General features: G+C 37.3%; 1 protein-coding gene and 1 long non-coding RNA gene across 6 annotated transcripts in view; one reads left to right on the top strand and one right to left on the bottom strand.

Annotated features, from left to right (window-relative positions):
- LOC124868419 (complement C1q tumor necrosis factor-related protein 1-like) overlaps nucleotides 1-21,524 on the top strand; it is a 51,691-nt gene that overhangs the window by 13,215 nt on the left and 16,952 nt on the right. Inside the window, exons 13-18 of one of the 5 annotated variants that reach the window (XM_047365665.1) lie at nucleotides 486-599; nucleotides 838-954; nucleotides 3,393-3,561; nucleotides 4,140-4,417; nucleotides 6,250-6,386; nucleotides 8,013-8,159. In XM_047365665.1, the coding sequence (XP_047221621.1) occupies nucleotides 486-599; nucleotides 838-954; nucleotides 3,393-3,561; nucleotides 4,140-4,417; nucleotides 6,250-6,386; nucleotides 8,013-8,159 (962 nt within the window). Of the gene's footprint in view, nucleotides 1-485; nucleotides 600-837; nucleotides 955-3,392; nucleotides 3,562-4,139; nucleotides 4,418-6,249; nucleotides 6,387-8,012; nucleotides 8,160-8,727; nucleotides 12,502-20,370; nucleotides 20,565-20,612; nucleotides 20,859-21,524 lie in introns of those variants that run through there. The other 4 variants (XM_047365668.1, XM_047365669.1, XM_047365666.1 and 1 more) reach the window with 4 other exon arrangements.
- On the bottom strand, nucleotides 3,411-4,205 carry LOC124868420. Its single transcript, XR_007038325.1, has 3 exons — nucleotides 4,101-4,205; nucleotides 3,675-3,759; nucleotides 3,411-3,549 (listed from the first exon to the last, which is right to left on the bottom strand). It is a non-coding gene; the product is annotated as an uncharacterized LOC124868420 (long non-coding RNA).

Genomic DNA, 21,524 nt, shown 5'->3' with positions numbered 1-21,524 from the left:
TCGTACCTATGAGCTTAACCTCACATTGTCCATTGTTATTTTCTTTATAGGTAAGTGTTTTTTATGCATTCAGAAAATAAAAAGTCAAAGAAACACTCAAATCTCAAGTATAATTCAATGTTACTATATAGTATATTCTCTAAACTATATTACATTGCATGGTAAGTGGTATTCTATTCCTAATTTGGGCTTCTTAACCAAATCTTGCTCCGGCCCCCTATTAAATTCTGGACTGGCCCTAAACACACCAATTTGTGACGTCACTTCGGGACATATGAAGCTGGTAAATTTGTGATTGAACTTATCTGAGGGTGAGTTGGTTTAAACAAAAAAAAAAAAACATGAATAAAAATCTGCTTATAAGTTAAATGCTTAAAAAGGTAGTAAAAACAAAATCCAAGGCATTTAAGTTTACTTTTGCTTTACTGAATGCAACAAATACACAAAGACATGTACAAACTGATACAATTTCATGTATGTTTCAGTGTGTGTGGCACAGTACAAGTGCCCTGAGGACAGTCGGTGTGTCGACTACTATAAAGTGTGTGACCAACACCCAGACTGCCCCGAGGCCTCCGACGAGATGAACTGTACTGATGGTAATACTCTCCCCTCCGAGAGTCACACAAAAGTTACACATTCAGATGTGTCACAGCATGAAACACAATCACCCTTTACATCAATCTTTGCAGTGAAGTATGTCAAAGCAAACAGCAAGTGTATAATTAGATGTGGAACATTAGGTTAGAAAATCACTCTACTTTAGCTTTCCTGAACAATAATAATCAACATGCAGAGCATCTGGTCCTCAGTATGTGGGTCTGTTTGTGTGTCCAGGTGTGGAGTGTACAGATATGACCTACATCTGTGCTGATGGAACGTGCCTTAAAAAGCCGAACCCAGAGTGCGACTCTGTCACCGACTGCCCTGATGCCTCAGATGAGAATCGATGTGGTGAGCTCTCAGGACATTCTTATAGTTTCTTTAAACTGATCGGGTTTTCATTATAAGTATTCTGTAGCTGTTATCAGTGCACTGTCTTGCTGTGCAGGACTGTCCAATTAATCACACTTGTCTCCTAACTTTACACTAGCAGCCAGCATTTCTTTCAAATTCTTGTAATATTTCACCCTTTGCCAGGAAAATGTAATGCCAAAATCTAAATAAGATGTGACTGAGTGCAAATAGAAGCAGAGGACTAGAGTCCAGCATATTAACATTTTATTCCTCTCCTGCTCATGAAGACTTTACAGCTTCTTGATAAGTAAACCTTTCAAAATAAGGTTTGCTCCCTCAATGTAGATGTTTGAAAGCAGCAATATAGGAAATGTAGTAGGTGCCCAAAGCCCCTATGTATAACATTGTGATAATATGCCTATGTGGCATTTTTTTTTACCTTGTAGTTTTATCATTAAGTACATCACATGTTAAATTACAAAGGTGAGAATTTCCAGTTCAGTTATCTTAGGATTTAGCTGTGTGTGGAACCTTTATAAAATACAACGCCTTTCAAAAGTATTAATGCTTCTTTAGCTTGTTAACATTTTTTCAATCCATTTTATTAGGACATCAGGTGACAGACCCACACAAATCATTGCACAACTGTGAAGCGGAAGAAAAATAATATCTGCTTTACAATTTTTTTTCACTATACAAAATCTGAATAGTGTGACGTGCAAATGTATTCAGCAAGCTGAGACTCGATGCCTCTAAATAAAATGTAATCGACGGTCTTCAGATGTCCCTTTGCATTTGTGGAATTTGATTCAAGTATAAACACAACTGTTATGTCAAAGCCTCTGAGGTTTGTTAAAAGATCATTTGTGAGCAATTAGTATCATGAAGACCAAGGAACAAAGCAGACAGGTCAGTAGTGATGTGATGTTCACAAATGATTTGATTCTTTTGAACAGCTCTTTACTTTGAACGATAGGACTCGAGTCTTATTGAGAGCTGTTCTTTGTTTTTTAATACTTTGCTCATAATACTACTTTTTCAATTGAATTTAGCTATATATATTAAATTACTTTGGAAATTAAATATGGAAACCGTATGGGGTGTGGGTATGAGCATACGGTGTGGTGTGCATGCTCATTATTCAGTGTTTGTTTTCGTCACGTGTCATGGCGGCAGACGTGTGTGGTACTGTGTGCGACCTGGCTGCAACACCAACGCAGGCAGCATGTGGCGGGAGAGAGAAAGAGGAGGCCACAGTATGCTTCTTGCTCGAGGATGAAGCAATGAGTTGTGCGACAAAAAGTTTGCACACTTTATTTGATTAATGTTTATAGTTAAGTGTTGTTTACAATTAGTGTGTTGCCTTAATTTTTATATTCTGAGGTGCGGTAGGTGATTTTTATGCAACTTAAATGCACTTTTTTCTTTTCTATTTTGTTACATTTTGCTTTCTTTATTTTGTTTTTTATTTTTTATAGCATTAAAATGCAAATAGTGCAAACACTTGTAGTTAAGAACTACATGGGTTTTGTATGAATATTCTGTGGTTCTATTTTGCAACTAAAAAAATATATTAATCTTACTTAATACAGATGATTAAACTTTTCTTGTGAATTTTATATTCATCACTATATTGGGGGTAAAATTGCTTGTTCTTCTGAATATGCACATTTTCAAAAACAACTCACTTTTACTGCTCTTGTGAACGACTCTTTGAAGTGAATGGATCCTGAAGATTCAGTTCCCTTGAAAGAAAATAAATCCCATCACTACAGGTCAGGGATATATTTGTGAAGTTTAAGGGTTATAAAACAATAACCCAAGCTGTGAACATCTCACACAGTACTATTACATTTATTTGACAAAAAATAAAGGTTATTTCACAACTGCCAAGCTACCTAGATATTAATTGTTCAACCTTTTTTGGCAAGCTAGACTAGGAGAGCATTAATCAGAGAAGCAGCCAAAAAGGCTATGGTAACCAGTGCAGCAGAGATCCACAGCTCACTTGCCCTTTTCTATTTTGTAAGGAACACATCAAACATGTTGTATGAGGTGCTTTTGTCAGATTCAGCTTTTTGACCAACATGCAAAAGGCTGTGTGTAAAGGAAACCTAAGACTTCCCATCACCCTAGTTTTACCATATCCACTATGAAACATTATGATGGCAACATTATGTAGGAGAGGTTTTTTCTTCAGCAGGGACAAGGAATGCAAATGCACACCACACTTTGCACTCATATTTTTTAAACTACACTCTTCTCTTACAGTTCATACTTATGTGCTACTATGTGTCATATAAAATTTCGAAAAAGGTTATTTGAAGTTCATAGTCCTAACGTGACAAATTGTGAAAAAGATCAGTGGGTAAAAATACTTTTGCAAGATGTTGTATATCAGCAGAGTTGTAAACTATATCTCTGCACATGTTCAGACTGTGGCCTAAGACAGTTCTCCAGCCGCATCGTTGGGGGCAGAGACGCCTCAGAGGGGGAGTGGCCGTGGCAGGCCAGTCTGCAGGTGCAGGGCACCCACATTTGTGGAGGAGCGCTGATCTCCAGTCAGTGGGTGGTGTCTGCCGCCCACTGCTTCTATGATGATCGGTGAGTGCAGGAAATGAGAAGGAAGGAAGTGAGGTGATGCTCAGACATTGCCAACTGCAACAGACAACCTGAGGCACTTTGTTGTGCAAATGTCAACATTTTTCACTCCCTACCTACACTTTGAAGTATCCTCTTTGATTTCTCTATTTTATGAACCAGGATCATCTCTCTTTTCCTTTAATCTCCCTCTGTATTCAGCTAAAATGATGGATAAGGAAATGAGAGTTAAAACCATCTCAGTGTGAGTAAGTGCATTTATGTGCTTATCTGCACCTGTCTCTCAAAACGAGCTTCACGGGAGTGTGGTCAGAAAAATATTGCAACATTCTGCAGAGGATTAACAGTTACCTAACTTTCTTGTGAGGGAATAAAAGCTTTTGAAGCCATTACTGTTTTAATTTGTTTCAAGGATGAAAATCAAAAATCACAGGAAAACATAAACAGTTGAACACATTTCCTGTCATTCATCTAAAACACCTTTGTATCCAAACAAGAAGCCATGTTGATGGATCATAGAGAAAGCAAAACATACTTATCACCTTTGTGAATTACCCCTCTCTCTTGTATTCCTGCTACAGTCTGTATTCCCCCTCACTGTGGACAGTTTATCTGGGTAAACTGCTGCTTAACCGCAGCAGCTCCACAGAAGAGGTGGCTCGAGTTCAAGAAATGCATCTTCACCAATACTACGACGACGAGTCTCATGACTATGACCTGGCCTTACTGAAGCTTGACCGTCCTGCGTATGCGCTGCTAACTGGACACGCTCAGCCTGCCTGCCTGCCACCACCCACCCACCAGCTGGAACCAGGCCTGCTCTGCTGGGTTACCGGCTGGGGAGCACAGCGAGAGGGAGGTGAGCTGACCAACAGGTTAAAGATCTTGGTTGGAAATCAGTCCTCCCTATTAATAGAATTAAAATCAAAATACTACCTTGGGAAAAAATTAGCACACTGTATGTGTTTTTTGTTTTTTTTTTACATTTCTAGACATGGATATTTAATTTTAATTATAGCAAAACAAATTGCATTAATACTATAAACAACAGAAACCGAAGACCTTTTAAATGTAAATAAAGGAATAAATAAAACAGGTGTATCCCATCAGTTGCACATGATTAGCACATTCTTTAAAAGAGGCTTGGCCTGTTCAAACCTCAGACATTGGGACATTTGGTGTGCTCCTGACTGCTTTGCTGCAGCACTACCTGGCAAGCTCACATCATCAAACCGACCATGTATCAGAATGTACAATGTGGGACCATTTGCAAATAAAAATAGAGCTAAAGCTGAACTGGACACTGTAACTTGACATAAGTTGCGGTTCCATTACAAATGTGCGCAAAACTTTGTCGATATTCTGCCAATGTCGAAAAAACACAATTTCGCAATTCCAGTGTTTCCATTAAATAAGAAATACAATTAAAATTACACGTGAATAAGTTTGTTCACACAATAACTCATGGCTGGATGGCTGCTTCAAGATCTTGGTAAATGGTTGCATTTCTTTGCTTTTTGGAATCTAAAGTGCTGGTAATACCTTTGTAGCAAACTAAACTTAAAAAATACTCCGTCTCCTGGTGAATCCAAACATACCGCGCCATCATCCTCCGACTACTTCCTGTCGTCTTTTTCGGCAATAGTACCATCTGGTTGTTGATCACGTGACTTGTGTGATGCGAAAAAAGTTTCCATTGCCGTTTTGCGAAATACACCAATTTCGAAACTCATCCTAGCGCAAAAACTTGTTATCAAAAAACAGGAGTTTTTTCGAAATTGCCGTGTTTCCTTTAAGTAATTTTTTCTTTTTCGTAATTACAATTTGCGCAATTTGATGGTTAATGGAAACGCAGCTAATGATGCAAAGCAGTAACTCAATCAAGTCCTGGTTGAGAGTTAAGAAATGGAAAGTCCTGGGCAGAATGGAAGCCCAGATCTTGATTTCATTCGCTACGTTTACATGCACACAATTGCATGAAACAAAAACCAAAAAATAATCGTTTTTTACCGTTTATATGGACAAGTAATCGGAATAAAACGGCAGATCAGACTAAAAATGTGTCATGTAAGCTTGCCGATCGGGATATTCTGTTAGCATCTAGCCAGATTGACTAGCCACTCAAGGCGGAAATACATTACGTTGATGTGGGGTGCACATGCGCACTCAGGTCAGTTTGCCTCATTCAGAATAACTTGATCCTGTCAAGCGTTTACATGCATGCCAATCAGATTGTCAATCGGCATAAACCTCCCCTCTCGATTGGATTACACTTTCATTCCCATCCTGCCAAGTCCAATCGGAATATTCTGACCGACATGTTTACGACACATTTTTAGCCCAATCGGCCGCGTATTCCGATTATTTATGTCCATGTAAACGTAGCTATTGAGTGCTGTAAGGTGACTTCAGACACACTGTTTGCAGGAAGCCCCTCAAAAATCTCACAGCTGAAAGTCAGAAGTGGGACAAACCTTTCCTCAGACTGATGTAAGAGTCTGGTAGATGATTAAATATATAATCAACACTGGATGAGATGTCTACTGGAGCTGTCAGTTTCAGCTTTGTTTTCTGGAGCCACGTAGCAGGACATAAACTTTGTTTGGCAGTGTCTCTAATGCTGAAAAAGAAATTATGACTGGGTGAAGCTGAATCCATCATGCTTGACGTATGTCCTCCGATCTTCTGCAGGCAGCGGCAGTAATGTCCTGCAGAAAGTGGACGTTCGCCTGGTCAGCGAGGAAGCCTGCATTCGCTCTTATGGCTTCATAGTCACTCCCAGAATGCTTTGTGCCGGTTATCGTAGTGGAGGGAAGGATGCCTGTCAGGTACAGACACATGTACATAAAACCAGGGTTTGTAAACCAATCTGCACTACTGTGTTTTTTTATCGCAAAAAATTTTGCCTCTCAGATTTTAGGTTGTGAACTACAGATCTCCACTGTGCATCTCTGACCAAGGAAACTTTCATTTACTTTCTGCATCTTAACTGTTTTAATTTAGTTTCTCTTAACCTGGGTGGACAGAAACACAACTGTTACTTAGTGACATGCAGAAATTAGCAATATGTCGAATGCCAAATGAATGAGGAAAAGCACTCAATTTATTAAAATGCAATGTTCTGCAAATGAAACCTTCTTCATGGCCTTCACATAGATGGCACACAAATACACCTTTTTCAAACTATTCCATGTGCCTGCCCTCCCCAACAGCTCTGATTCATTTACCCGGTGTACAAAAAAAATGATATTTACCCCATATCTTCCTAATATAGTGCCTTTCAAATGACTCATACCTCTTGATCAATTGTCAAGTTACTAACTTTTATGTATTTTGTTTGGATTTGAAATGGTGTGCCTTTTAAGACCTCTAAATAAAATCCAGTGTCACTAAGTGCTTACAGAAATCACCAGGTTAGTTAGGAAAAAAGCTATAGAGAAGTTCAAAACCAGATTGGGTTACAAAGCAATATCCCAAATTTTGTACATTGGCACAGAGTATGGCACAGCTTCAAACCTACCAAGACACGGTCGTTCACCTAAGCTCACAGACTGGACAAGGAGAACATAAATCAGACAAGCATACATATAAATGTGGTAGAGCTGTCAGCTTTGTAAACTTTTTTTAGACTACTAAAAGTCTGTTCTTCATGGGTGAAAGGAGATGGGGTTTAGGGCCTATCTCCAGCTCACTGGCCGAGAGGCAGGGTACACCATAAACAGGTTGCCAGTCCATCCCAGGGGGCAAAGAGTTATGTGTGGCAAAAAAACAGCACCCTGAACACACACTACCTACCATGAAACATAGTGGTGGAAGTATGATGTTGTAGGGAGATTTTTCTTCAGCAGGGACCGGGAAGATGGTCAGAATTGATAGGTAGATGGACCAAACTAAATACAGGGTCTACAAAGTGTTCATTGAATACAAATGTATGCTATATTATTCTGACTTATTTCTATACATTTTTAGAACCATGTGTCATTTTCCTTACACTTTACTACACTATTATGCACTACTTTGTGACGATCTATTACAAAAAAATATAATAAAAAAGATTAAAGTTTTTGGTTGTAAAATGAGAAAATCTGAGAATTTTCAAGGGGTATACATAGTCTTGCAAGGTACTGTAAAATACATTTCACCTTTTCTATACATAAAGATGGTTCAATTGTGATCATATGGCACATGGTACATTCAGTCTGCATAGGTTTATATTTCCGCCAATGCTTAGAAGAACTAGCAACATTCAACAGTAAATTCACTGTTGTGCCCTAGATAACAATTTTTTCCTGCCACACACCAGCTTTACAATGAGCTGTAAAAGCTTGACACCCAGACACTTGGTGTTGCTGACAATAACCATAGATTCTGTCCATAATTTATATATTTTTAGATAGTAAAGAGATATTTTAATCATATTTTTCCTTCTTTAATTTTGTGCTTGTCTCTGCCAGGGAGACTCTGGCGGGCCCTTGGTTTGCCAGGAGCCATCTGGGCGCTGGTTCCTGGCTGGAGTGGTGAGCTGGGGCAGAGGCTGTGGACGTCCAGACTACTATGGTGTCTACACTCGTATTACTAGACTCACTGACTGGATCAAGCAGGTCATCAGCAGCCCATAAATCACTGAGGATCAGTCAAACTGAGACTTGAAGTGTTGATAAATGAGTTCTGACCTATTAGCAAAGCTCTTAGTTAAAATGGTAAAGACTTTGTTTAAATGTCATGAGCTAATAGAGCATATATCATATTTTATATGACACCTTTAAAACTAAGTTGAACAGTTTAAATTGTAACCCTTTTATTGTTTAATCCTGTATTCTGACAAAAACTGTATGTTCCTTTCCCTTAGAAAATATATATCTGTATGTCCTTCTGGAAATTAACAAGCAGGACAAGTTCATGACAATGTTAACAGCTGAATGTGAATGCATATAATATAGCGGCACAGCATGCTTGAATGCCATTAGATTTTGAGAGATGACAAGAGATATTTTTACATGAAAACATGGGACGATATGAGTTCCTGCTCAGGGCGACATTAAATATGGGGCACCACAAAAAAGTAATCTGTGAATTGCAGCTTAAATGAGTTTTCTGTTGCTTATTTACATCCCCAGTCAAAAGATAGAGGGTGCCCCCTTGTGAATTTTAACAGCACTAACCTGCACAAACAAAGCACTAAAAAAGTAGACCACTCTGGTTCAGTTCAGAGCAAAATGGGGTGATGGTGACCTCTGGATGACCTAAAGAATAATCTTTAATATCTCAGAAACCATAGCAGTACAAATGAAAATTTTAACTGCACAAACCTTCACAAAGGAAGCACTAACCATTCTGTATATTTACAGGAATTTTTCATGTGGGTGGGTGTCAGCTTTACTCAGCTCTTGTAATGTATACATTGGAAGCACTTTCAGAAAATACTACTGTACACCTTACCTTTTTGATGACACTGGAGTTGGTGTATAATATGTAGCTTATAAATAGGCACCAAATCAAACGCATTGTCATCACTTATTTTAAGGAGTACATTTGACCCACTCAAGTTTAAGATTCTATAAAGAGATTCCTTAAAACACAATTTAATCTGGAAATCTTTATTCTATTTATTAAAAAGAAACACAAAAATTGCATTTTCTGTACTTTTTAGGCATTAGGACCGCCTAAAATTTAAATTAGCATGAGAAGCTCAATATATAGATTTGCTACAGTTTGTAATTAGTTAAACTAAACTTTATTTAAATTAAAAGAATATTCTCAGAAATATTGTTAACTTGTCCGTCTGTTTTAATGATCAGATCAGTATCTTTAGCTCAGTCATAAAACTCACATCTGTTTAAACATATGTCTTTATCAAAGAGCATAGAATAAGTTTGGGTTTAGCATCTAGGTTTCAACATTATAACCGTATGTCCATGTTGCTCAGCTTGTCATGGAGTGATGGGTTCTCCACCCACTGAAACTATCTTCCAGCATGCCAGGGAATAAGGAGACAGTCGCAAAGCCCATGGGCAGATGCTGGGGAACTAGGCAATTAGGCATCGCCTAATTTCTCTATTTTCCTAATAAGCCACAAAGTAAACAGTTTTTTGTGTACAAGAGGCCTCAGTGGAGAGTGAGTATGTGTTTGGTCATGTGTGGGGCAGCAGAAGGAGGGCCTTACTCAGGCTGACTTTTTATATCAACCTCTACCTCAGTGAATTCACAGTTTTAAAAGTATCATCATATGAACAATTTTTTAAACAGTAGAACAACCAAACAACCAGACATGAACTTTTTCAGTTTGTTGCATTATGTCATAAAATAGCATCTAGAAATTATTTTTGAAATGTGCAGTTTCATTAAACTTTCCATTTTTACTCAGAAGTAAAAAGGCCCAAGTATTAAGTTAGATAAATTAAATAAAAAGATCAGCTGTCAGAATCTTATGTGTGAACATTAGATGTTTCCTACCAACCCTGACCCCAAAATCCAATATTGCTTCCTTGCATAAAAAACTTAGTGATAAGATGACAACAAAACACTAACATTTCCTCATCCCTTAAAAATGCTGCTTTTGTTATTGGAGTCACAAGGTCACCAAGCAAATGCAGTGCAGCCACTGTTTTTTAATAATAACAGGGGCGATATGGGTTCTGTTTCAGATCAAATCTTTCACAAAGTACTATAAAACTCCCTTTAGCACAAAAAAACCACAGGGATTTGTCACTGGTTTAATGCCTTCCACTTCATGTGGCTCATATGGGGAGTTCTCTTAATTTTAACTAATGAACTTCTCTTTTGAGAAGTTTGTGAAAAAAACAATCATGAATTTGCCTTAAAAACTCGGTTGTTTTTATGTGATTATATGATTATGAGGGGCCGTTAAGGACATTTTTCTGAATTTACTCTCAAACCCACTAATGAAATGCTACATTCTCTCACACATTCTTCTGATTACCACTAAATGGTAGCCCAGTTACTGTAATTGGTCTTTTCACCATAGTTTACAACCTATGCCAACAAACATTTTCATACCTAGTAGTGAAGTCGGTTTAAAACGTAATTTATCATACTTGAAAATAAATTCAACTGAAGTATTATGCAAGCAAACAGCTTGGTATATGCATGCTAAAATGGTTCCTGGAGCCATAATGACAGCATGACTAAAAATACATAATTTCAGCCATTCACAGGCCAGCCAGTACCACCTCTCTCGTTTGAAAATCAATGCATCTGCTGCCAAGGAAACACGTCACCCTCTGATATTTTATTGCTCAAGATACACTGCTAATGTAAGGTGTAATGCTGAAAGCTTGGCATCCCTCACTCCCCCTGCTTATTCATGGGTTATGATAGCTGAACTTGTTTGAAAAGGCTTCGTTTACAGAAAATTGATTTGATTTCTCTGTATCCATTCATCTTGTCCTTTTCTTTCTGTGAAAATGAGTCCCTACCCTCAGGGGATGTTTCTTCATCCTAAAATTCCAATTTTTGGTGTAGTTGAGCTTTTATTACTCTGTAAATCATTGCAGCAGTTTTGCTCTATGAGGCATAACTACAGCCACAAAACAAGACTCCAGCAGCCAAAGAGACAATCAATCAAATCAACTGCCTGCAGTACTGTTTGTTTCCTTTAATGACCTAGAGTTTCCTGTTGGGTGTGTTTCAAATGACCATTTTAGCTGGGATGCATTTATAAACCGGGAGAGAGCAGATATTTCTTTCGAACATTTAAGAACAATATTAAGCACAAGTACCTCTGGTGTTTACAAGATTCGAGCAAAACAAGATCATTTCTTGGCCCCTATTCAGACAGGATTGGGTTTATAAGCATGACTTTATAATGCCGCATGGTCTCATGTTTCTGTCTGCAAAGAATTTTTTTAATTTTTATCAATAATTTCAATTTCATCATTGCCTTCACATTTGCCATATTACATTAATCTAGACCAGTTTTAGGGCACAAGGCAAGACAGATTTGCTAATTTCACACATATTACCAGATATTCTAATGTGAAGCTTACCTTCACCTTCAAAAGTTTAAGACTTCTGCTAAAATTTGCGTCTGGGGTTGTTTGTTATGATGCATAATCGACTGTGCCAGACTCGGCCTTGGGGACGTTAATCATTTTCATGTCACTGATAGACAGCTATGCTAAAAAGAATGGCAGCTGGGAGAAGAAGTAAACAGCTCATTCTGCCAAAAGGTTGCCAGAAGCTCCTTCAAATTTATTCTCTGCTGGGTAAGATCAAGAGATATTTGAGACTACAGATTCATATAAATGAGTGATGTCTAATGTTGAGAAGAAATTACCAATGTATTTCAAAGACAAGTAATGGTAGTGTGGGATGTTGATTAAATATTCAGCATGGGCCCAGCTTGTTGCTCTTGTGCTTTGCTGTCTTTAAAAAAGTAATTATGAAAGATGAATTTAGTTTAATATAGGCTAATGGGGCATAATGATGCTCGTCATTACCAGGCTCCAACCCTTTTACACACTAATTGCAATATTTATGAGCCAATTTTAGCATATTTGCATGAGTTACACTTGGAATTAAATATATGGAAGGGTTATATCTATGTATTTCATTCATTATGTCATATTTGATAAATTTAAAATGGCACTGCTTGTTTCCAGAGGATGCTCATGAGCACGGTATCCTGGCATCACTTGATGTCCAAGCAGCAGAAGGTTTGGCCTAAATTTATCCATATAACTATTTGGTCAGCAATTTCTGTCCAACAGCCTACAGCCAATCTCCATGGTAACCAGCTGCTGTTATACTTGGCAATACTGTAGGTGACAGCAATCCTCACCACTATTAATGCTTTGAATTTTAACTCAGCATCAGGATGTCTTCATAGCAGACACATCGTTTTGGCATCTGGATGGATGGATGTTAGCAGGAAGCACATTGAGGTTGATTCAGAGATGTTGCCATGGTAGCGGTGCACCTTGGGTCAGTGATAACAATTCCTGTGACTTTGTCCTTTTTATGTAATTGCAAATATTTAAAGGAAGACGAAAACTGAGAGCTCTACAAGGTCAAACATGAGAAATATCTAAGGTTTCGGTAAAGCCATGAAATGTATCAAACTCTCAGGAAAACAGCAAGCACAGGAACAAACCAGGAGCATAACACTATGAGTGAAAAATGACAGAATGACACAATGTCTAAAGCTCTATTTGATCAAACCCATATCACATTTTTTTATAAAACCTGATCAGTTTTGGTCATTTAGGTTCAAGATACAAATGTTTTCAAATAAGACACATTACAAAGAGTTTGATTTATTTCTTTAGAAATCATTCAAATGACATCATCATTGCATGATGGTGCTAGAGTAACAGTTTCAAGCACAGCACATTTGATGCATTCTCACTCAGTCAGCTTGTTCAGCTTGCTGCCTCTTCAACAATTAGCCAAGTGTTTATGTGTCATATGTGTTATCTTTAGCTTCATCATAAACTGAAGAAAAATTCCTGCATTGCACATAGAACTAAATTTAGCTTACTTTTCCAAATGTTTTTGGAATATTATATTATAAGTTAGATTACTATGACATGTTACTGTTTTGTGAATTGCATAAAGCCGTTGAGTGAAGAGTAAAGTTTTCATTTTATTTGACTGAAAATTTTAAAGATACACTTTTGGACAAGACCTACTAAGTCTTTGTTCAAAGGATGTTCCTGATGTTTTTTGTTCCATTTTGAACAGTTTATATCATATCAGTGCAAAAATGGGATAGAGCAGAGGGGTTATGGCCACCTAAAGCTGACGCCTGGAAAAACAAAAACAAGCTGTGGTCGCTGTTCTTTTCTGGAGACCCTAACTATGAGTTCCAGATGTTTTTGTGGTCACTCAGCAATTTTTGGAGATGAGTGCACTTTATGTCTCTCTTGGGTTTAAAGCAGAAAACCGTTACCTTTTAATGTGTATCTATTCTGTTCCCCAAACTGGTCAGTTTACTTATAACGTAAGTGCTACAGTAATATAAATGTGAATATAACTTCTTTAGGAAAACTCTGCCCTTCATATAAACAAAGAAACTGCTACTGGGGTTATGTAAATAAACAGTCGTATCAACCTGATCAAAAACGTTACTGTGACTACTTTGTCAACTCGTTTATGTCATAGATTTACGTTGTTGTAGTTAAGTGCACTTTTACAAGCACTTTTAGTGCTACGGACAAAACATTGTCTTCATTTCCTCTCCCTTGAAAATCAAAATGTTAAATCTCTTCTTTTGTTTTCCAATAGATGCTATTTAGAATCTTCCCTCCTTTTCTATAAACTGTGAGGTTGTTCACTCAACCTCATTATTTTTAAGCTTCCGTGCTTCTCCTACTCTGTTCAGACTAATGTTTACATCTTTACCCCACGGGTATGAGGAGGAGGATGTTGACCTTTTTTCTAGTGCATGATGTATAAGTCATTACAAGTTTTAACAGTCTCTAAAAACAAACCAACCATTTAACACCACATCATTCTGGTTAAACCCCCCCCCCCCCCCTATAGTGAAACATGGTGGTGGCGGCATGATGCTATGGGGATGCTTTTACCCGACCAGGCACATGGAAGCTGCACAGGGTTGATGTGAAGATAAATGGAGCAAAATACAGAATAATCATGGAAGAGCAAAAAAAGTGGAACGGGGGTTTACTTTTAAGGACTACAGCCCTAAACATATAGTTAGAGCACACCATACTTTTCCACATTTTTATTTGCAAATTGTATATCATGCCCTACTTTGTGTTAGTCTATCGCAAAGCAGGGCAAAGTAAGGCAAATCCAATTAAAATACATTTCCGTTTTTGGTTTTACTGTAACAAAAATGTGAAAAGTTAAAGGTTTTTAAATACTTTTGCAAGTCATTGTAAGTACATTGTGTTCTTTAAAACATTTGTTCTACTCTTTTTGTATTCTTTTCTCCATTGCTCCCTTGGGTTCCTGTCCCTGGATGATGGTTTCCACAGCTGAAGCCTGTGTGGGTGTTTTTCTAACAGTGGTTTAGATTTATCTTGGGAGTAGTGGTTAGACTCAGAAAGAAAAAGGACGTGGGAGGAGGGTGTTTAAAGTGTGCAGAGGTCACAAAGAAAATATGAGAGGAGAGGACAAAAGAATTTGTAAAGACAAACAATGAAAAAAGGCAAGCAAAAATCTGAAACACTCATTTTTTACATTCTGTCTTTCTTCTAACGCGTGATTAAAGTTCATCCCTTTATTCCTCTTATCTTTTAGATTTTCAGTAATTTTATTTATTTTTTTGCAGTTTTGTAATTCTGCACCCACTTACAGTAAAATAACAGAAGGTACTGACCAGTGTTAGCTGTGCAAGCTTATGTGCTTCAGTATTCACAGATTAATCTCTGTATAAACTATTGCTTCCCCTGGAGCGTAAAACCTCTCAAAGAAATGAACTTTTTTATTGCTGGTGAAAAACGTTTCTAAGGAATAGAATTGCTATTGTTTGTCTAAATAGAAGAGGGTCCACATTAAGTGTGAGATCTAACTGAATTACACACTGCTTTAAAAACCCTCTTGTGACTCCTGCTGTGGTGGGTTTTAAAGTTGTTTGAAAAACTACCTTAGGTAGAAGACTGTTAATACATTAAAAGTCAATTTATTAAACTTTTTCTGCCATTTCAATGGCTTATTTCACTGAAACATTCAGACAACAAATATTCAAATAACCTAATTTTCCTCTATGAATAAATAAACCTATTTTTATATGCCACTTCATTTTTGTTAAATTTCTTGAATGGGAAGCTAAATATGCCCTACTTTTATAAACCAGTATCAAGGGTATTACGATGTTAGGAAATCATATAATCATGATGATGATGTGAACTACAATAAATCCAGACTTTCCACAATCATATTATTATTAAGCTTTATGCTACCTTCATCATTTTGACTCTAACCTCTTTGTCAGATATGAGCATCTAGTGCCGTGAGACTCCTTCCAACTGGCTGAAGATCTTAGTGGCAAGTAAAACATGAATTTATGGTCATTTTAGAGTCCGGTAATCATGCATTTTAAACAGTTTTTTGCTGTACTATAGTTATACACACTGGTTCTGCCATTATAATATATTTTTGATAAATGTGCAACTCTGCAAGGGACCAGAAGCGTTTAATTGACATGGAGATTTTGAACCTTCCTTAAAAGTCCCTTTAGTTTGTTTATGTCAAGTTAAAGAAGGATTGGGTTTATCTCACTCAGTGTTTCTCAGTGATGCTGTTGATGCTGTGAGTAAAATTTCCTTTAGCAGATCCTTATTGTAAGAGGAAAAAATTCAGAGGAGCAGCAAAAAAGGTGCTTAATTCAACTAAAAAAAGAAGCAAAGACAGTACTTTCTTAAAAGACTACAACAGCATTCTTGCTATACATAGCATCCTTATTGCCTTAAAAACTTATACAATCTTTCACATTTATTTAACTCTTGTTGGCTGTTGGATACAAAATGGAAAGCAAACTTATCAATCCTATTTTCAGAAAAAATGAGATGAAAGTTACTCATGTGAGAAAACATAAAGTTGAGAGATACTATTACATTAAATGTTTTAATGGAATATGTGGCGAATACATAGTTTGTTTAAGCCCATTATTGGCCGTCTTTGTGGGTCCTGATGAGAAAAGAAACAATACCGAAAGTGTCTGGTTGTGATTATTAAGGAGATCCAAACAATTACATTTAAAGCAACGTGAGTCTCCAAGCAGTTTCATTCATGCTGAATTTTAACTGACATGCAGGTTTTAAAGGCTGTCCATTAGTTTCTTGCAAAGTTGCGTTTTTGTTCATAATGATGTTTACTTCTGGTCAGAAGGTTGGGGGTCAACTCAATGCAAAACAAAACAGGTGAAAGAAAAGCAATATATGTACAAGGCAATAAAATAGCCATTCAAAGGTGGCCTTGATGGTGTGCTTTAGATCATTATGCTCCAGCATAATCTGAGTTTACTTGAGCTTAATTTCATAAACTGATGACATTCAGAATTTTCTGCTATGGAGCAGAACACATAGTTTCAGCAAGTCTTCCAGGTCCTGAAGCAGCAAAACAGCCTCAGAACATCACACTACCACCACCTTGTTTGACTATTGGTTTGATGTTCTTTTTCTGAAATGCTGTGTTTGTTCACAGATGTAACAGGATGCAGACCATCCAGTGAGTTTTGTCTGCTCAGTCCATATAATATCTTCCCAAACGTTTAGGGGATCATCAGGATATTGTATGGGAACTACTACATGGGCCTTTGTGTTTTTAGGCTCAGCAGTGGATTTGGCCTTGGAACTCTTGGATTGATGCCGCTTTTGTCCAGTCTCTTTTATTTAGTTGAATCGTCAGAACTGACCTTAAGTGAGGCAAGTGAGATCTGCAGGGATTTAGATGTTGTTTTTAGTTATTTTGTGACCTCCTGGATGAGTCGATGCCTTCCTGGAGAAATTTTGGAAGGTCTGCCACATCTGGGAAGGTTCTCCAATGTTTTCTCCATTTATAGGTAATGGCTCTTACTGTAGTTCTCAGGATCTTTTAGCCTACTTCATGTCGCCTGATAGGTCCTAAATTTTTTATTTATTTGCAGACCAAGCAGTAATCAAGCCTGGGTGTGGCTGGTTAAACTCAACAAAAATGTGTTTAATCATTATTATTTCATGATTTAATAAGGTGTGTAATTGTGTTTTTACATATGGGGCCAGGTTGTTTTTTCACGATAAACAAAATAATTTGAAAGCGACTTTTTGTGGTTTATCTTCTGTTTGGTGATCTGAAACATCTAGGAGAACTCACAGCACTGTACTTATGAAAGACGAAGGAGGATATCAGCAAAAAGGTATAGAGAAAAAAGGGTTCAAAGTTGCATTAAAAAGGGATGAGAAAGGAAGAATTTGGAGAAGAATTGAAATATATAAAAAATGACCCAAAAACTCCAGATTTATGTAGGCAAATCCCAGTCCAATGGACAGCATGACAGGAAGATCAAAAGAGGTGAAACTGAAAGAGTCAGCTTGATGAGTGCTGTGTGTAGGAGATGACAGAAGGAAAAAAGATGAGAAAATTGGGTTGAAAGATTGAAAAAAGGGTGAAAGAAAAATGGTGAGTGTAGACAGAGGTGAAGAATGGAGCTGAATATGGGGCAAACACATAATACATTATACGTTTGGCCACCATGCTAGTCAGTTATGACTCACAGGAGAATGAAGCTAGTCATTTATTGCAAGCCAAGGTATGTTTGTTTAATACAGTTTTACATAGTAATCAAGGTTAAATATGATAAAAGGACATTCAATAAATTTACAAGAAAAATTATGTGTGTAAATAAAAGGGTAAAAACTGGAAGTTATAGGATTCATGGTGTAAAAAGGATAAGTTTAAGCGGTAAATTATCAGATGCAAGACAATGGAAGATGATTCAGTAAAGGTAACCAAAAGGATCATTGTAAATTTCAGAATGAAACCCTGAAGTTCAGTGCACTAACTACTTCGATATGAAGGACTCAGTATGAAGCATGTTGCAGGAATTCAGCAAGGCAGTTAAAGTGCTTTTGGTAGCAAACCTTACGAGGCAATGCATGATGTGCTTTACTGTGTAATTATCTGTTTTCATCATCAAAGCCATCTTTCTGTGTATGTTCTAGTCAAGGAGAACTGCAGGAACTGGCTTCAAGCTGAAGTCACTGAAATAGGACTTGTTTCCAGTTTAACTTTGGTCTATTTTAGAGACGGAAGCTAATATTGTCTCAATTTGAATTAAATCACAATGGAGTCGATTCGATTATGTGTTTCACTAATTTCTTTTGTTTTTTATTTAATTTTGTTTATCAGTAATTAATTACGATTATCCAGGACAAGTGAGATATTTCATCAAATCAAATTCTGTTAGTGGACGTGGTTAGAGTTTTATGTACTAATATTGACTGATTATTTGTATTGGTACAGCTTGGGATTAATGCCTATAAGTGGTAGTGTTTCATTAGTTCTTATAAAAGAGGCTCATTTGATGATTTTCTTTATTAAACCATGCAATCAAGAAGCTTTTGGCATAAAATGAGACACTCAATGAGCTCTAATAATTAACGTTATGTTTGCAGACATAAGTGGTCTTTAGAGGACATTTATTTCACAGCCCCCTATTTGTTTTTGTGAACTGAAAAAGTGCTGAAATATATCAAGTCATTAACTAGGTCTGGATATTAAACAAACTTAATATTTTTAGATTTTATTTTAGGTTTGTGTAATGTTTTGCATGATGATACAGAGAAGGGATTGACACATCAACACACATCATAAATTACAATCAATGAGATAAAATAATAGCGATATGATGTAGGTCTAAATATTAAAAAAAAATAAAAAGAATAATGATTTTTCAAAAATATACAGCCTACATTTTGCCTTGCAATAGAATAACAAGATGTAATTCTCAAAAAGTGAATGAATTGTTCCTCACATAAACCAGCAGCAAAGATGGGATACAATATAGTAAACTGTAGTAAATTGATCTCCTTTAATTTAGTAATATCCGTATCATTTTGAGAAATGGAAAAACGATTGTGCTGTAATTGTATTTTTTAACTTCACACTCTGAAACTACTGGCTTGATGCTGCCGGCACAGAAGCTTTAACCCAGGGGTGTTCAAACGTTTGGCCACAAGGTAAAGTAGCCATGGGCCACAAAAACTTAAATTTCTTTTTCATTAAAAACGCACATTTAGTGTGATCTTTTATACCTGCTTAATGATAAACTAGTCATACAATGTTTTAATAAAATGGACAAAGTAGCCTGAATTCTGATCTGTTAATCATTGTAGATCTGAAACATTAAAAGCATCTCACATGTTTGCCTTATACTAGGCATACAACAATTTCTAAATATTTCGGCTGATATGTAAAAGAGAAATACTTTGTGTTTAACCTAACATTTGACGTTTTAAGAAGATATTAATTTGTCAGGTAAAAAGTGTCCATCTACACTAATAGTTTGTATCGTTTGGCCCAAATTGTTAAACATTCTTGAATTGTGGTTATAGGCTGCACAATATCATTCCAAAGGCCACCAATGGTCCACGGGCCACACTTTGTACATCCCTGCTTTAATTAGACCTTCATCAGAACCTGTCTGTTGGGTTAGAGAAGAGAAGGATCTACATCTTCAAATTTATTAAACCTTTTAACAGAAGAAATAATAAATGGGTAGAGGGTGAAATTATGTTGCATAATACTTATTGTCAGTGTGTTCACGAATTTAATTGACCTAAAATTAAAGAATTATTTCCCATTTTTTAGGAGACTGGACTACTTTTGATCCTCCCTTTAAAACATAAAATACTCAGACTGGTCAGACCTGGAACTGCATTATTTTAGATTGTCTAATACATTTAAAAAATACATAATACATATTATAGGCACCATTTGCAACACAGTCCTTTGCAAAATGGCTATTTTAGAGTGCATTTAATGAAATTATCTTAACACCACAACTGGGTCTTTACAGCAAGGGACTAAGAGTCTAATGAGTGGATGATGGCTTGGTATGTAGTTAAAGAGGAAATTTAAGTGCTGCAGTGGGACTGTATGAGTGGCAATATATTTTAGATATATTTAGACACCAACATATAAACAGCAAATTCATTAAAAGACACGTCAAAATAGTACAGTGTAAACAGAAGGGAGAGACGGAGGAGTAATAACCTAAACATATTCCTTTTCGAGTAGTCACAGTCCCTTAATGCCACTCTCAGCTCTGCTACAAAACAATCTGAAAGCAAGCACAGCAGCCTAAATCTCTTCAGCAGGGGTGATAGATGTGCAGGAAAATGAACGTCTACTAGTGTTGTTTCATGATGGAGGGAGCACTGCTGTGTGTGTCATGTGTGAGTGTACAGACTTGAGCAGCAGGGAGGGAGAGTGTGTGTGTTTTCAGAGGTTTCCTCTCAGTTGTTCCACCTCTCAATCTGACAGCAGCAGCAACAGCAGGCTGCTGTGTTCCCTCCTCAACTGTGGAGAAAATCCACCAGGTAAGAGAAGCGACCCACACACTCTCACGCATGGTGTGACAGCGACCTGCGACGAGCGCTCGCTCACTCCAGGTCTGCACAATAAGACAGAGACGGGGAAATGGAAGAAAATGTCAAAGAAAAGGGGACAGGAAGACAGGAAGGAGAAAAAGAAACACCGGGCGGCGCATTTCCGTGCCTGCAGAGACGTGCAGGACTATTGGAGTTCCTCACAAGTCGCCAACTCAGCAGAGGTCTTCTTTGTTCAAAAGTTACAGTCCTCACGAACCCAACGCACTGCCCGGCTTTGTTCGCGTGAGTGAGTGAGTGAGTGAATGTGTGTGTGTGTGTGTGTGGGAGAGTTGTGTAACTCTTTTGTGAGGTTTATCCGGACTGCAGCTGCTTGCCAAATTGATGCTCAGGCGTTGTTGACGTGGCTTTTACAATGAAATCACCCTGGCTGCTGGATGTGTGCTGTGGTTGAGTCAGTTCCAGCAAAGTGTGTTCATTTCAAAATGACTAAGTTGAACAAGTTGTGCTCACATTTCTTGAGGGAAGGGAGGAAATATAGAATGAGGGATGTCCATGTGTTTTTATATTGCACACTTTTATCCAAATAACACAAAATCAACTGTACAAAGTAAATTTGTACAGGCAGTTCCTGGGTGCAGACCTACCTGAACTTGACCCTTCTCTTCCACAAAGTCACTTCCAACGCTGAGGCTACCCATAGACGTCATTTAGACATGTGTCAATGTGTTGCCTTCGTTTAGCCCTGATTTGGAACTACACATTTTGTCAAGGCATAGAACAAACAGGACTGCATTGTCTAAAAGTAGTCTAAACATAGACGTATGGTCGACAAAAGGGTCCATTTAGAATAAACCAAAACTGAAAGACAATCATTTGACTTAGTATTCTAACAACACTAACATACTTTTTTAGTTGTGGTACTGTGCAAATCATATCACATTGTGGACA

This window comes from Girardinichthys multiradiatus, chromosome 5 (assembly GCF_021462225.1).
Source record: "Girardinichthys multiradiatus isolate DD_20200921_A chromosome 5, DD_fGirMul_XY1, whole genome shotgun sequence".
Classification (NCBI taxonomy): Eukaryota; Metazoa; Chordata; class Actinopteri; order Cyprinodontiformes; family Goodeidae; genus Girardinichthys; species Girardinichthys multiradiatus.
The sequence above is the reverse complement of the archived record's forward strand: the minus strand, read 5'-3'. Positions and strand labels throughout refer to the sequence as shown.